At 44.4% G+C, this 16,641-nt stretch overlaps 1 protein-coding gene across 7 annotated transcripts in view; it reads right to left on the reverse strand.

Annotated features, from left to right (window-relative positions):
• The window catches only part of ARHGAP24 (Rho GTPase activating protein 24), a 1,297,893-nt gene that overhangs the window by 44,348 nt on the left and 1,236,904 nt on the right, over positions 1 to 16,641 (reverse strand). Inside the window, exon 1 of one of the 7 annotated variants that reach the window (XM_075351897.1) lies at positions 9 to 755. The exons of the other annotated variants lie outside the window; for them this stretch is intronic. Within the exon in view, the coding sequence (XP_075208012.1) occupies positions 9 to 123 (115 nt within the window). The 5' untranslated portion in view covers positions 124 to 755. Of the gene's footprint in view, positions 1 to 8; positions 756 to 16,641 lie in introns of those variants that run through there. 7 annotated transcript variants of the gene reach the window in all.

Consider the following 16,641-nt stretch of genomic DNA (forward strand, 5'->3'; position numbering starts at 1 on the left):
TAACGTACCTCTACGGAAGCTAAAACACCTTTTAATTTTCCGGTAAGTTGTTTTGGGAATAAATGAGTTGGTGGACAAGGAAGCAGATGAAGAAGCTGCTGCATTTCGGTCTTCCAGCATCATACAGGTGTCAGCTGGCGTAGGTACGAGTGATGTCCTTTACAAATAGCATTTGGATAAGACCTTTGAATCATTCCGTGGCCCAGGGATTTTCATCTTTAATGTCATCGTCTAGCTATTGTTTGCCTTCTTGCGTATTTACTTCATATTCTTTCTGTCAGTCTTGAAAGGTTACAAAAAAGGTTCAGGTAAAATTACTCATCTTCTGATCACATGTCTGGTGGTGCTCAAGAGCAATCACTTCGCACTGTCAACTAGAACATCCAAAAGGCTGGTTGATAGAAGTACAGAAAACGTACTGAGTAAACACAAGTAGAAAATCTGAAACTGGTTTAAACTTTATCCAGATTCTTGAAGAACCACATAGAACAATGCCAATCCCGAAAATGTGGCCACCACAATATTATTACATCTCTTTGAGTAAAGGAGCCGTTATCTGTGCTCATTCCCAGTCTTGCTGAAATAAAGGCAATGAAGTGACTTCCCAGAAAAGTTTTATGTTCTTCTAGTTAGCACAACAGAAGCTGTACCTTAGGATGCCCGTTGGCCAAGGTATTGAATGGTTTCATGTGCCCCAGGCGTTGTGTATGCAGCAGGTGCAGTTCTGAGCTTCGGCAAGTTGTAAAGGAGTAAACAACTATCGCAGGCAGCAGTAGCAATGAAATCCCAGGCTCTGACTTTGAGTTGACTTCAAGCAGGCATCACGTGTGACAGCTTAGTGATTATTAAAGGTGCAGTCCTCCTCCGTCATTCCTTCTTCAAATAACCTCTACTTCTGCTTTTCACTGCATCTGCAATACTCCAGCGGATTTCTTTCCACAAAGAATTTTTACTGTTTAGGTAACACATAGAAGTAAAATCCTGGAGTAGACTTCTTGTATAATTAAGTGTAGCAATGTATATATTTAAAATCAACGTAAGGAAATATCTATAGAAAAATCAGGCGAAAGAACATTTTAGAAGGTATTTGCTTGGGATTCATAGGGCAAAGTTTTGTATACATTTCCAGTAACATTTAAGAATTAGCGGTCTTTAGTTAAAACAGGATCAATACAAAAGCTCTCAAACAATTGCAAAACGTAATAGCAATTGGTGTGCCATGGTAAGGCAAAACCATTGCTAAGCACTACTCATTGACATTAAACACAGGAGGACAAGAGAAATATGCGCAAGAAGTAGACAAATTTTATTATACAAAAGTGAATCACATACAGCCATGCAATAGAACCACCGTGTAAAAACAAGCATGAGAAGGGAGAATGACCGGATAAAGAGCCAGTAACAGGTATAACCCATCAATATAAGTGGAGTAGCTAGAATGGAGGAAGGTATAAACGCAATTACAATCAAGTTAATATATACAGTATATGTATATATAGCTACCCTCCACTCGCCCAGGTAAGGCTAGGTGCACACTTCCGTTGTTTTGCATCAGTCACAATCCGTCGTTTTGAGGAATTACGGTATCCTGCAAAATATTTTGCAGGAATCAGTTTTTTTCCCCATAGACTTGTATTAATGACAGACTGCGACTGATGGCCTTGCGTGGCATCCGCCGCGTGACCGATCAGTTGTGGAATGACTGACTGTCGGGCGGTATGAACGGACAATGTAACGTTTTTTGGAGCGGCAAAAAAACGCACTCCGCAGGATTCCGTCGCAATCCATCAAGAGCTATAATGGCTGTGTAAGGTGCTGGATTCTGCCGTAATCCGTCACACGACGGAATCTAGTGCTGGAATCCATCATGCTTTACTGAGCATGCCCAGCATGTTTGGCATACCCATTGGGTTGTCCCAAACACAAACGGATCACGACGGATCCGTCACAAAACAGACATACAGCGGATGTATTATATTATTATTATTATTATGTAATGGACGTGACGGATCAGTTTTTTCACAGGATTCCTGTGAACGGAATCCTGTGAAATAACACATTCGTTGCATCAGTTGACATCTAAAAAACGATGGATCCGTCGTTGCATTGCAAAAACGGACCTGACGGATTTAAAACAATGGATGTGTAAATGTAGCCTTAAGGGGGCTTTACACGCTACAATACCGCTAATGCAAAGTCGTTGGGGTCACGGAATTTGTGATGCACATCCGGGCGCATTAGTGATGCCGTTGCGTGTTACACCTATGAGCGATTTTGCATCGTCGCAAAAACGTGCAAAATCGCTCATCGGTGACATGGGGGTCCATTCTCAAATATCGTTACTGCAGCAGTAACGAAGTTGTTCCTCGTTCCTGCAGCAGCACACATCGCTCCGTGTGACGCAGCAGGAACGAGGAACCTCACCTTACCTGCCTCCCGGCCGCAATGCGAAGGAAGGAGGTGGGCGGGATGTTACGTCCCACTCATGTCCGCCCCTCTGCTTCTATTGGGCGGCGGTTCAGTGACGCGGCTGTGACGTCGCTGTGATGCTGAACGAACCGCCCCCTTAGAAAGGAGGCGGTTCGCCGGTCACAGCGACGTCGCCGGGCAGGTAAGTACATGTGACGGGTCTGGGCGATGTCGTGCGGCACGGGCAGCGATTTGCCTGTGTCGCACAACAGATGGGGGCGGGTACCCACGCTAGTGATATCGGTACCGATATCGCAGCAAGTAAAGTGGCCTTTAGGCACCAATTCAAAGTGCAGAAAGTATATACAGTTAGGTCCAGAAATATTTGGACAGTGACACAAGTTTTGTTATTTTAGCTGTTTACAAAAACATGTTCAGAAATACAATTATATATATATAATATGGGCTGAAAGTGCACACTCCCAGCTGCAATATGAGAGTTTTCACATCCAAATCGGAGAAAGGGTTTAGGAATCATAGCTCTGTAATGCATAGCCTCCTCTTTTTCAAGGGACCAAAAGTAATTGGACAAGGGACTCTAAGGGCTGCAATTAACTCTGAAGGCGTCTCCCTCGTTAACCTGTAATCAATGAAGTAGTTAAAAGGTCTGGGGTTGATTACAGGTGTGTGGTTTTGCATTTGGAAGCTGTTGCTGTGACCAGACAACATGCGGTCTAAGGAACTCTCAATTGAGGTGAAGCAGAACATCCTGAGGCTGAAAAAAAAGAAAAAATCCATCAGAGAGATAGCAGACATGCTTGAAGTAGCAAAATCAACAGTCGGGTACATTCTGAGAAAAAAGGAATTGACTGGTGAGCTTGGGAACTCAAAAAGGCCTGGGCGTCCACGGATGACAACAGTGGTGGATGATCGCCGCATACTTTCTTTGGTGAAGAAGAACCCGTTCACAACATCAACTGAAGTCCAGAACACTCTCAGTGAAGTAGGTGTATCTGTCTCTAAGTCAACAGTAAAGAGAAGACTCCATGAAAGTAAATAAAGGGTTCACATCTAGATGCAAACCATTCATCAATTCCAAAAATAGACAGGCCAGAGTTAAATTTGCTGAAAAACACCTCATGAAGCCAGCTCAGTTCTGGAAAAGTATTCTATGGACAGATGAGACAAAGATCAACCTGTACCAGAATGATGGGAAGAAAAAAGTTTGGAGAAGAAAGGGAACGGCACATGATCCAAGGCACACCACATCCTCTGTAAAACATGGTGGAGGCAACTTGATGGCATGGGCATGCATGGCTTTCAATGGCACTGGGTCACTTGTGTTTATTGATGACATAACAGCAGACAAGAGTAGCCGGATGAATTCTGAAGTGTACCGGGATATACTTTCAGCCCAGATTCAGCCAAATGCCGCAAAGTTGATCGGACGGCGCTTCATAGTACAGATGGACAATGATCCCAAGCATACAGCCAAAGCTACCCAGGAGTTCATGAGTGCAAAAAAGTGGAACATTCTGCAATGGCCAAGTCAATCACCAGATCTTAACCCAATTGAGCATGCATTTCACTTGCTCAAATCCAGACTTAAGACGGAAAGACCCACAAACAAGCAAGACCTGAAGGCTGCGGCTGTAAAGGCCTGGCAAAGCATTAAGAAGGAGGAAACCCAGCGTTTGTTGATGTCCATGGGTTCCAGACTTAAGGCAGTGATTGCCTCCAAAGGATTCGCAACAAAATATTGAAAATAAAAATATTTTGTTTGGGTTTGGTTTATTTGTCCAATTACTTTTGACCTCCTAAAATGTGGAGTGTTTGTAAAGAAATGTGTACAATTCCTACAATTTCTATCAGATATTTTTGTTCAAACCTTCAAATTAAACGTTACAATCTGCACTTGAATTCTGTTGTAGAGGTTTCATTTCAAATCCAATGTGGTGGCATGCAGAGCCCAACTCGCGAAAATTGTGTCACTGTCCAAATATTTCTGGACCTAACTGTATATATAATTTAACTAGGTGCCATACACAAGGGAACAGTCTGGCAACAACGTATATCAAACAGGCACTAACAAATCTCCAATTAAAGGGAAAAATATACATGTTACCTAAAGTGCCTAGTGCAGGGTGATGTAAGGAAAAGTTCCAGCCAGTCACAGTGACCCCCACAAGGACCTGAAGCCCTCTCCATGGTTATTTTCTTGCATGGCTGTATGTGATCCACTTTTGTATAATAAAATTTGTCTAGTTTTAGTTAAAACAGGTAGAGATTTTAGGGCAACAGTTTTTTAGGGCAACATGGTGGCTCAATGGTTAGCATAGTAGAACTCCTTTGTTCAAATTCCACCAAGGACAGCATCTGCAAGGAATTTGTATGTTCTCCCCGTGTTTTGTGAGGTTCCTCTGAGTTCTCCGGTTTCCTCAAACACTCCAAAGACATTTAGATTGTGAGCCCCAAATGGGGACAGTGATGATATCTATAAAGTGCTGTGAAACTAGTGATGCTACAAGAGCAAACAAATAAAAAAAATATATAAATATGAAATTAAAGCAGAAAATTGGGCAAAACTTCAGTTATGTGGCATGTTAATGTAGACCAGAGGTTATACTGGTCTTCCAGTATCTAATCGCCCCCCGAAGCCTACTAGCAGAAACACTGGCCCCGATTTATCATTGCCTTTGCATGTGTTTGTGCTTTTTCTTAGTTTGCACCCAATTCATTATTTTATTTCCACCTTTACTAAAGTCTATTCTCTATGTGCTTGCCTGTTTTTTTTTGTTTGTTTTCTGCTTTGTGGTCAGAGTTTAATGATTACTGATGTTTTCACCTTATTCATTAATCTCATCTTTTTAAAGAGTCGGAAAATTTGGCACCAATCTAAGGGATACTTTGCACACTACGACATCGCAAGCCGATGGTAGCAATGCCGAGCGCGATAGTCCCCGCCCCCGTCGCTGCTGTGATATCTTGTGATAGCTGCCGTAACGAACATTATCGCTACGGCAGTTTCACATGCACTTACCTGCCCTGCGACGTCGCTCTGGCCGGTAAACCGCCTCCTTCCTAAGGGGGCAGGTCATGCGGCGTCACAGTGACGTCACACGGCAGGCGGCCAATAGAAGCAAGGGCGCGGAGATGAGCGGGACGTAAACATCCCGCCCACCTCCTTCCTTCTCATTGCAGCCGGGACGCAGGTAAGGTGATGTTCCTCGCTCCTGCGGCTTCACACACAGCGATGTGTGCTGCAGCAGGAACGAGGAACAACATCGTAACATCGGTCCTTCCGAAATTATGGAAATGACCAACGCTACACCGATCATACGATTTCGACGCTTTTGCGCTCGTTAATCGTAGTAAAAAGGATTCACATACTCCGATGTCGACAGCGACGCCGGATGTGCGTCACTTTCGATTTGACTCAGTGTATAAAGTACCCCTAAGTTTTTGGGTAGCAATGTTCATGTACATTGTGTCTACAATACACATCTGTTGGTACTCTGAGGCTGTTTTTGTAGCCACTGTTAACTATGAGTAACTGAAAACTGCTAGCCATAAGGAAGCCATATAAAAGACCATGTTTGACCAAACAACATACACTGTGTGCAAAATTATTAGGCAAATGAGTATGTTGATCACATGATAATTTTTATACATGTTGTCCTATTCCAAGCTGTATAGGCTTGAAAGCCAACTACCAATTAAGTAAATCAGGTGATGTGCATCTTTGTAATGAGGAGCGGTGTGGTGTAATGACATCAACATCCTATATAAGGTGTGCTTAATTATTAGGCAACTTCCTTTCCTTTGGCATAATGCGTCAAAAGAGAGATTTGACGGGCTCTGAAAAGTCCAAAATTGTGAGATGTCTTGCAGAGGGATGCAGCAGTTTTGAAATTGCCAAACTTTTGAAGCGTGATCACCGAACAATCAAGCGTTTCATGGCAAATAGCCAATAGGGTCGCAAAAGGCGTGTTGGGCAAAAAAGGCGCAAAATAACTGCCCATGAATTGAGGAAAATCAAACGTGAAGCTGTCAAGATGCCATTTGCCACCAGTTTGGCCATATTTTAGAGCTGCAATGATGCTGGAGTATCAAAAAGCACAAGGTGTGCCATACTCAGGGACATGGCTAAGGTAAGGAAGGCTAAAAAACGACAACCTTTGAACAAGCAACATAAGATAAAACGTCAAGACTGGTCCAAGAAATATCTAAAGACTGATTTTTCAAAGATTTTATGGACTGATAAAATGAGAGTGACTCTTGAAAGGCCAGATGGTAGGTCAGAGGCTGGATCAGTAATGGGCAGAGCGCTCCACTCCAACTCAGACGCCAGCAAGGTGGAGGTGAGGTACTGGTATGGGCTGGTATCATCAAAGATGAACTTGTGGGACCTTTTCTGGTTGGGGATGGAGTGAAGCTCAACTCCCAGACCTACTGCCAGTTTCTAGAAGACAACTTCTTCAAGCAGTGGTACAGGATGAAGTCGGTATCGTTCAAGGAAAACATGATTTTCATGCAGGACAATGCTCCATCACATGCATCCAACTACTCTACAACGTGGCTGGCCAGTAAAGGTCTAAAAGATTAAAAATTAATGACATAGACCCCTTGTTCACCTGATCTGAACCCCATAGAGAACCTGTGGTCTCTCATAAAATGTGAGATCTACAGGGAGAGAAAACAATATTAACCAACGTAACCAGTATTATATAATGCATTTTCACATTTTCACAAATTGCTATATAGCATATATATTAGAATCTATTGTGAAATAGGACTATATTATATGGGGCATAAATCGTACAAATTACTTTAAAGATGGAGGGGAGAGGAAAACGATCAAAAGCCCAATAAAGAGGAAAATCAAGATTTTTGCAAAAACAAATCAGTTTTTATTTTCAAAAATATTATCACAAGTGAGTGTGTGGACACACCATATGCATCATATATATACAGCGGAATTAAGATTATAAATAATAATCACACAGCCTTTGAGGCTACAATTTAATATCCATACACATAGTCTCCCAGAAACCATAGTCACCTACAGATAGGTCCAGAAATATTTGGACAGTGACACAAGTTTTGTTATTTTAGCTGTTTACAAAAAAATGTTCAGAAATACAATTATATATATAATATGGGCTGAAAGTGCACACTCCCAGCTACAATATGAGAGTTTTCACATCCAAATCGGAGAAAGGGTTTAGGAATCATAGCTCTGTATTGCATAGCCTCCTCTTTTTCAAGGGACCAAAAGTAATTGGACAAGGGACTCTAAGGGCTGCAATTAACTCTGAAGGCGTCTCCCTCGTTAACCTGTAATCAATGAAGTAGTTAAAAGGTCTGGGGTTGATTACAGGTGTGTGGTTTTGCATTTGGAAGCTGTTGCTGTGACCAGACAACATGCGGTCTAAGGAACTCTCAATTGAGGTGAAGCAGAACATCCTGAGACTGAAAAAAAAGAAAAAATCCATCAGAGAGATAGCAGACATGCTTGGAGTAGCAAAATCAACAGTCGGGTACATTCTGAGAAAAAAGGAATTGACTGGTGAGCTTGGGAACTCAAAAAGGCCTGGGCGTCCACGGATGACAACAGTGGTGGATGATCGCCGCATACTTTATTTGGTGAAGAAGAACCCGTTCACAACATCAACTGAAGTCCAGAACACTCTCAGTGAAGTAGGTGTATCTGTCTCTAAGTCAACAGTAAAGAGAAGACTCCATGAAAGTAAATAAAAAGGGTTCACATCTAGATGCAAACCATTCATCAATTCCAAAAATAGACAGGCCAGAGTTAAATTTGCTGAAAAACACCTCATGAAGCCAGCTCAGTTCTGGAAAAGTATTCTATGGACAGATGAGACAAAGATCAACCTGTACCAGAATGATGGGAAGAAAAAAGTTTGGAGAAGAAAGGGAACGGCACATGATCCAGTAGCCGGATGAATTCTGAAGTGTACCGGGATATACTTTCAGCCCAGATTCAGCCAAATGCCGCAAAGTTGATCGGTCGGCGCTTCATAGTACAGATGGACAATGACCCCAAGCATACAGCCAAAGCTACCCAGGAGTTCATGAGTGCAAAAAAGTGGAACATTCTGCAATGGCCAAGTCAATCACCAGATCTTAACCCAATTGAGCATGCATTTCACTTGCTCAAATCCAGACTTAAGATGGAAAGACCCACAAACAAGCAAGACCTGAAGGCTGCGGCTGTAAAGGCCTGGAAAAGCATTAAGAAGGAGGAAACCCAGCGTTTGGTGATGTCCATGGGTTCCAGACTTAAGGCAGTGATTGCCTCCAAAGGATTCGCAACAAAATATTGAAAATAAAAATATTTTGTTTGGGTTTGGTTTATTTGTCCAATTACTTTTGACCTACCTAAAATGTGGAGTGTTTGTAAAGAAATGTGTACAATTCCTACAATTTCTATCAGATATTTTTGTTGAAACCTTCAAATTAAACGTTACAATCTGCACTTGAATTCTGTAGTAGAGGTTTCATTTCAAATCCAATGTGGTGGCATGCAGAGCCCAACTCGCGAAAATTGTGTCACTGTCCAAATATTTCTGGACCTAACTGTATGTACAGTGCCTACAAGTAGTATTCAACCCCCTGCAGATTTAGCAGGTTTACACATTCGGAATTAACTTGGCATTGTGACATTTGGACTGTAGATCAGCCTGGAAGTGTGAAATGCACTGCAGCAAAAAAGAATGTTATTTCTTATTTTTTTTTTTTTTTTTTTTAAATTGTGAAACGTTTATTCAGAGGGTCATTTATTATTCAACCCCTCAAACCACCAGAATTCTGTTTGGTTCCCCTAAAGTATTAAGAAGTATTTCAGGCACAAAGAACAATGAGCTTCACATGTTTGGATTAATTATCTCTTTTTCCAGCATTTTCTGACTAATTAAGACCCTCCCCAAACTTGTGAACAGCCCTAAAACATGGTCAACATGGGAAAGACAAAGGAGCATTCCAAGGCCATCAGAGACAAGATCGTGGAGGGTCACAAGGCTGGCAAGGGGTACAAAACCCTTTCCAAGGAGTTGGGCCTACCTGTCTCCACTGTTGGGAGCATCATCCGGAAGTGGAAGGCTTATGGAACTACTGTTAGCCTTCCACGGCCTGGACAGCCTTTGAAAGTTTCCACCCGTGCCGAGGCCAGGCTTGTCTGAAGAGTCAAGGCTAACCCAAGGAGAACAAGGAAGGAGCTCTGGGAAGATCTCATGGCAGTGGGGACATTGGTTTCAGTCAATACCATAAGTGACGTACTCCACCGCAATGGTCTCCGTTCCAGACGAGCCCGTAAGGTACCTTTACTTTCAAAGCGTCATGTCAAGGCTCGTCTACAGTTTGCTCATGATCACTTGGAGGACTCTGAGACAGACTAGTTCAAGGTTCTCTGGTCTGATGAGACCAAGATCGAGATCTTTGGTGCCAACCACACACGTGACGTTTGGAGACTGGATGGCACTGCACCCGACCCCAAGAATACCATCCCTACAGTCAAGCATGGTGGTGGCAGTATCATGCTGTGGGGCTGTTTCTCAGCCAAGGGGCCTGGCCATCTGGTCCGCATCCATGGGAAGATGGATAGCATGGCCTACCTGGAGATTTTGGCCAAGAACCTCCGCTCCTCCATCAAGGATCTTAAGATGGGTCATCATTTCATCTTCCAACAAGACAACGACCCAAAGCACACAGCCAAGAAGACCAAGGCCTGGTTCAAGAGGGAAAAAAATCAAGGTGTTGCAGTGGCCTAGTCAGTCTCCTGACCTTAACCCAATTGAAAACTTGTGGAAGGAGCTCAAGATTAAAGTCCACATGAGACACCCAAAGAACCTAGATAACTTGGAGAAGATCTGCATGGAGGAGTGGGCCAAGATAACTCCAGAGACCTGTGCCGGCCTGATCAGGTCTTATAAAAGACGATTATTGGCTGTAATTGCAAACAAGGGTTATTCCACAAAATATTAAACCTAGGGGTTGAATAATAATTGACCCACACTTTTATGTTGAAAATTTATTAAAATTTAACTGAGCAACATAACTTGTTGGTTTGTAAGATTTATGCATCTGTTAATAAATCCTGCTCTTGTTTGAAGTTTGCAGGCTCTAACTTATTTGCATCTTATCAAACCTGCTAAATCTGCAGGGGGTTGAATACTACTTGTAGGCACTGTATATATGCCCATAATAGCGCATTATATGATACTACTCATTGTATGGCCCATGATCTAAAAGGAGACCATATATATAATATATCTTATGCCAACCCATGCAATCGTAATAAGTGGTAGCACTTATCACCAACATCAAGCAGATGTCAATGTATTATATCTTAGTATTCCCTACACAACCATAGTCCACCATTCATGAATGTAGTTTCATATATCTACAAAGGGATAGCTGATAACCATGTGCATCCTATAAATGGCTCCTTGCATATAGTTAGATGTTATATATCCCATAGCATAGAGGGGAGCCAGACATATATATATTCATGTCTAACACAGGTAAATCCAGATACAAAGATAAGGTTATCACAAGTGACCAACAGGTGTCACTATATTAAGTATATTCGCAGGACCTATGTATAACCGGAAAAAACCTTTGCTACAATATGCTAGAAATGTGTAATTGTAGAGGGAGGCATAGGGAAACCAATCATAACCACCACATGGTATAGCATACAGAGGACAACAAGCCACAAGAAATTACAAGGTATGTGAGGATATTTACCGCTGCAATATAAGACTCCCGACACGTGTTTCGGCTTTTCAACTTTCGTCAGGTGACTATGGTTTCTGGGAGACTATGTGTATGGATATTAAATTGTAGCCTCAAAGGCTGTGTGATTATTATTTATAATCTTAATTCCGCTGTATATATATGATGCATATGGTGCATTGACTGTGTCTTGGTCTATAGTGATTTGTATCTTAGACTATCTTAGACTATAGTAGACTATGTCTTGATATATAGTGGATTGTGTCTTGTTCTATAGTAGGCTGTCTTGATCTATAGTAGACTTTGTCTTGGTCTCTGGTGGACTATGTCTTGGGCTATAGTGGACTGTGCCTTGCCCTACAAAGTATCTTGGCATATAGTGGAGGGGTCTTGTTTTATAAAGGACTTGGTCTAGGTTTATACTGGACTATGCATTGGTCTCTGGAAAACTGTGTCTTGGACTCTTGTGGACTTTACCTTAGCCTATGGTGGACTGTGTCTTGGTTACAGTGGACTGTGTTTGGGTAAATAATGGACTGCGTCTAGATCTATTGTGGACTGTGTTTTGGTCTATAGTGGACAGTGCCTTTGTCTGTAGTAGACTGTGTCTTGGTCTATAGTGGATAGTGTCGTGGTCTACAGTGGACTGTGTCTTGGTCTATAATGAATTGTGTCTTGGTCCATAGTTGACTGTGTCTTGGTATCTAGTAGACTATGTCTTGGTCTATAGTGGCTTGTATCTTGGTCAATAGTGGCCTGTATCTTGGTCTATAGTGGACTGTGTCTTGGTCTCTAGTGGAATGCATCTTGGTCTATAGAGGACTGTGTCTTGGTGTGTCTTGGTCTGTAGTGGACTACGCCATGGTGTAGAGTGGACTTTGGACTATAGTAGACTATCTCTTGGCCTTTAGTGATTCTTATATTTGTCTATACTGAACTTTGTCTTTGTCTTTATTACTTTGTGTCTTGATTATAATGGACTGTAGACAATTATAAAATACTAGAAGGTGGCCCGATTCTACGCATCGGGTATTCTAGAATTTACGTATTGTGTAGTTCATGTATGATTTTTGTTATATATATATATATATATATATATAGAGAGATGTTGTTGTCTGTAGTTACCAAGTGTTTGTGTAGGCGCTGTACATGTTCTGGGTGTTGTCTGGGTGTGACGGGGGGTGAGAGCGGTGTTGTATGTGTGTTGCGTGTGTTGCGTTGTTTGTGGAGCGCTGTGTGTCTGTAGCGTTGTGTGTGTGTTGCGCGGTTTGTGTGTGTGTGGTGTGTTTTGGGGGGAGGTATGTTTTGTGCAATGTGTGTGTTGTGCGGTATGTGCGTATATTTGTGTGTGCCGCGGTGTTTGTGTGTTGGGTGTTGTGTGTGTGCAGCGTTGTCTGTGTGTGTGGGTGTCTGTGTAGGGCAGTTGTTTGTGGTTCCAAGTGTGTGTGTGTGTGTGTGTGTGTGGTGTGTTGTGCAGTGCGCGCGCGTGTGTGTGTGTGTGTGTGTGCATCAGCCTCTCTTCTCTCAGCCTACCTCTCCCAGCCTCCCTCCTCCCAGCCTCCCTCAGCATCAGCCTCCCTCTCCCAGCCTCCCCAGCATCAGCCTCCGCCAGCATCAGCCTCTCTCCTTCCAGCCTCCTCCAGCATCAGCCTCCCTCTCCCAGCCTTCCCCAGGATCAGCCTCTCTCCTCCCAGCCTCCGTCCTCCCAGCCTTCCCCAGCATCAGCTTTCCCCTCCCAGCCTCCCTCAGCATCAGCCTTCCCCAGCATCAGCCTCTCTCCTCCCAGCCTCAGCCTCTCTCCTTCCAGCCTCCCCCAGAATCAGCCTCTCTCCTTCCAGCTTCCCTCAGCATCAGCCTCCCCTTCCCAGCCTTCCCCAGGATCAGCCTCTCTCCTCCCAGCCTCCTTCCTCCCAGCCTCCCTCAGCATCAGCCTTTTGCTCCCAGTCTCCCCCAGCATCAGCCTCCCCATGCATCAGCCTCCACCAGCATCAGCCTCTCTCCTTCCAGCCTCTCTCCTTCCAGCCTCCCCCAGCATCAGCCTCCCCTTCCCAGCCTTCCCCAGGATCAGCCTCTCTCCTCCAAGCCTCCTTCCTCCCAGCCTCCCTCTCCCAGCCTCCCTCAGCATCAGCCTTCCGCTCCCAGTCTCCCCCAGCATCAGCCTCCCCAAGCATCAGCCTCCACCAGCATCAGCCTCTCTCCTTCCAGCCTCCCCCAGCATCAGCCTCCCTCAGCATCAGCCTCCCGTTCCCAGCCTTCCCCAGGATCAGCCTCTCTCCTCCCAGCCTCCTTCCTCCCAGCCTCCCTCAGCATCAGCCTTCCCGTCCCAGTCTCCCCCAGCATCAGCCTCCCCAAGCATCAGCCTCCACCAGCATTAGCCTCTCTCCTTCCAGCCTCCCCCAGCATCAGCCTCCCCAAGCATCAGCCTCCACCAGCATCAGCCTCCCTCGTCCCAGCCTCCCCCAGCATCAGCCTCTCTCCTCCCAGCCTTCCCCATGATCAGCCTCTCTGCTCCCAGCCTCCTCCAGCACGCCGTGCTCCTCTGCCGACACTCACACACCCGATCGCATCCACTCACACACACCCGATCGCATCCACTCACACACACCCGATCGCATCCACTCACACACACCCGATCGCATCCACTCACACACACCCGATCGCATCCACTCACACACACCCGATCGCATACACTCACACACACCCGATCGCATACACTCACACACACCCGATCGCATACACTCACACACACAGACACTGACGCTATCGCACATACGCGCTTATACTCACAACATCCGGGGATATCACATGCTTCTGGCCATGTGATCCTCCGGCAGGTCCTGGAAGATCACAACAGCACAGTTTCGCCGCCGAGAAGCAAGCGATATCCCAGGATGTTGTGAGTATGTGGATGCGATGTGATGTGTGAGGTGTGTATGTGTGTGCTGTTATGTGTGTGCTGTTATGTGTGTGCTGTTATGTGTCTGTATTTTCCGCCGCTGCAGGACCTTGATGTGTGGATGCGATGTGATGTGTGTGTGATGTGTGTGTGAGAGTGAGTGTGAGCCGGTGTACACTGGTAACTATGATACACATCGGGTAACTAAGGGACCTTAGTTACCCGATGTGTATAATGGTTACCAGCTTTCACGGCCTCCGTGAAGATCCCAGCATCGCAAGGTTATGTGTGGCGCTGCTGGGATCCTGACGGAGCCGGTGTAGAAGCAAGAGATATCCCAGCATGTTGTGATGTGTGAGGTGTGTGTGAGAGTGAGTGTGATCTGATGTGTGTGTGTGTACTCACCTGGGAATCGGGGCTCCGTGTCAGTTGGGCCAGAGCGAGCGTGCATTGCGTGAGGGGGGCGGGGCCTGCAGAGAGCCGGGGCGAGAGGCCAATCCGTGTGGGGGGGCGGGGCCATGGCGAGCCCAGCGGCCAATCAGCTTTGTGTCACCGTAAGGACACAATTTCGGAGCATGACAGACAGACAGATAGACAGACAGACAGACAGACAGACAGACAGACAGAATAAGGCAATTATATATATAGATTACTTAACTCTAAAATAAGTACAAAATTACACAGGCTGTTTTTCATATAATTTTAGGCTTTAGCACAATGTTCTCATGGTTTCCTACTTATAGATGAGGAGCATGTATGAATTATTATAATCCTTTATCATCAGCTTTCCTGTGTATTCTGGCTATTGTTTAGAGAAGCTGTTTAGCTGATCAGAATTAGCTGCATGTGATGCATCAATCTCCTTACACAATATTGTACATTTATATGATATTCAATTCTCAATACGTCCTCTGCAGCTTAGAACGATCCATCCTTCAATAATGCATGAGGGCACTTTGTATGCAAACACCCCAGTAATGTTCTAAGTGACTTTGGCAGCGGTGTTTATTCAGGTAACAAGAAAAAAAGGAATCATATTCTAGATACAAGTTTTCACCCCCCGCAGGAACGAACAAACATTAATTTAATCATGTAGTTAATGATTAATAAGGCTGCCAGCTCACATAGCAAGCCTGATGAGGCAGGCCCTGTGATAGACCAAACACTGGTTCACTAATAAACCGTCTGTCGTCCACGAAACAGATGTAGCCATAAAAAATGCTCAAGAGCAAAGAATAAAAAAAACAACATATGCAAGATTTATCTAGTAAATGGTAGCAATGGTCTGTTATATAAAGTACACAAAGTACACTAAAGCGATAAAGCAGGGTCGCCAACCGTTGCCTACAAATATAGAAAAGTTTCATTATTTTGACTATATTATGAATATGTAAGAACTGCTCATAATTAATACTGATTTATTTAGCACTCAAGTCTTATAATATTGCTGTGCAATGTGCTAAAAAACAAGGATGATGACAACAATGTGCAAATACAATATAACAAACTAGATATGTACATATAGGTAAACCCATAAGATAATAGCAACCTCTACTGATATATGGTAGAAGAAAACCCAGCCTGAAATATATAAGCAGTAGCAGGACATAGCAACTGTCAGTAATCTTATGTGCCTGGAGCACTGACCCTCAATATCATCAGGAAAAAGAATGAGATTGGAGCTTAATGTGCCAATACATTGATTCATGGGTAGGCAAGAGGAGGTAGAAGGTATAACTGGCAGACACCCACTGGCCCCATATTCCTAATAAAATATATTTCCACCATTTGCAGATCTGGTAGTACAAAACAGTTAGGACAGTTTGCACACTATGACATCGCAAGCCGAAGTTGCGATGCCGTACGCGATAGTCCCCGCCCCCGTCGCAGCTGCGATATCATGGTGATAGCTGCCGTAGCGAACATTATCGCTACGACAGCTTCACATGCACTCACCTGTCCTGCGACGTCGCTCTGGCCGGCGAACCGCCTCCTTATTAAGGGGGCAGGTCGTCCGGCGTCATAGCGACGTCACACGGCAGGCGGCCAATAGAAGCGTAGGGGCGGAGATCAGCGGGATGTAAACATCCCGCCCACCTCCTTCCTTCCGCATAGCCGGCGTGAGCCGCAGGACGCAGGTAGGAGATCATCCTCGCTCCTGCGGCTTCACACACAGATGTGTGCTGCCACAGGACCGAGGAACAACATCGTAACATCGGTATTTCCCAATTCATGGAAATGCTGGACCCTACACCGATGATATGATTACGATGCTTTGGCGCTCGTTAATCGTATAAAAAAGGATTTACACACTACGATATCGTCTGCGACGCCGAATGTGCATCACTTTCGATTTGACCCCATCGACATCGCAAATGCGATGTCGTAGTGTGCAAAGTGCCCCTTAGACGTAGGATGGCACTGAGCCACATGAGCTTAGAGCCATTTTATAGTTTATTAACTTTATAGAAACTAGGAGACAAAAACTAGGTGTTGTACAAGTTATATTCATCATTGGTGTGAAAGTGAAGGTTAAGGCAAGAGCTAGTTGGCCTTTTGTTTGAAAGTGCCCCAATATC

Source organism: Anomaloglossus baeobatrachus, chromosome 1 (genome assembly GCF_048569485.1).
Source record: "Anomaloglossus baeobatrachus isolate aAnoBae1 chromosome 1, aAnoBae1.hap1, whole genome shotgun sequence".
NCBI classification, from domain to species: Eukaryota; Metazoa; Chordata; class Amphibia; order Anura; family Aromobatidae; genus Anomaloglossus; species Anomaloglossus baeobatrachus.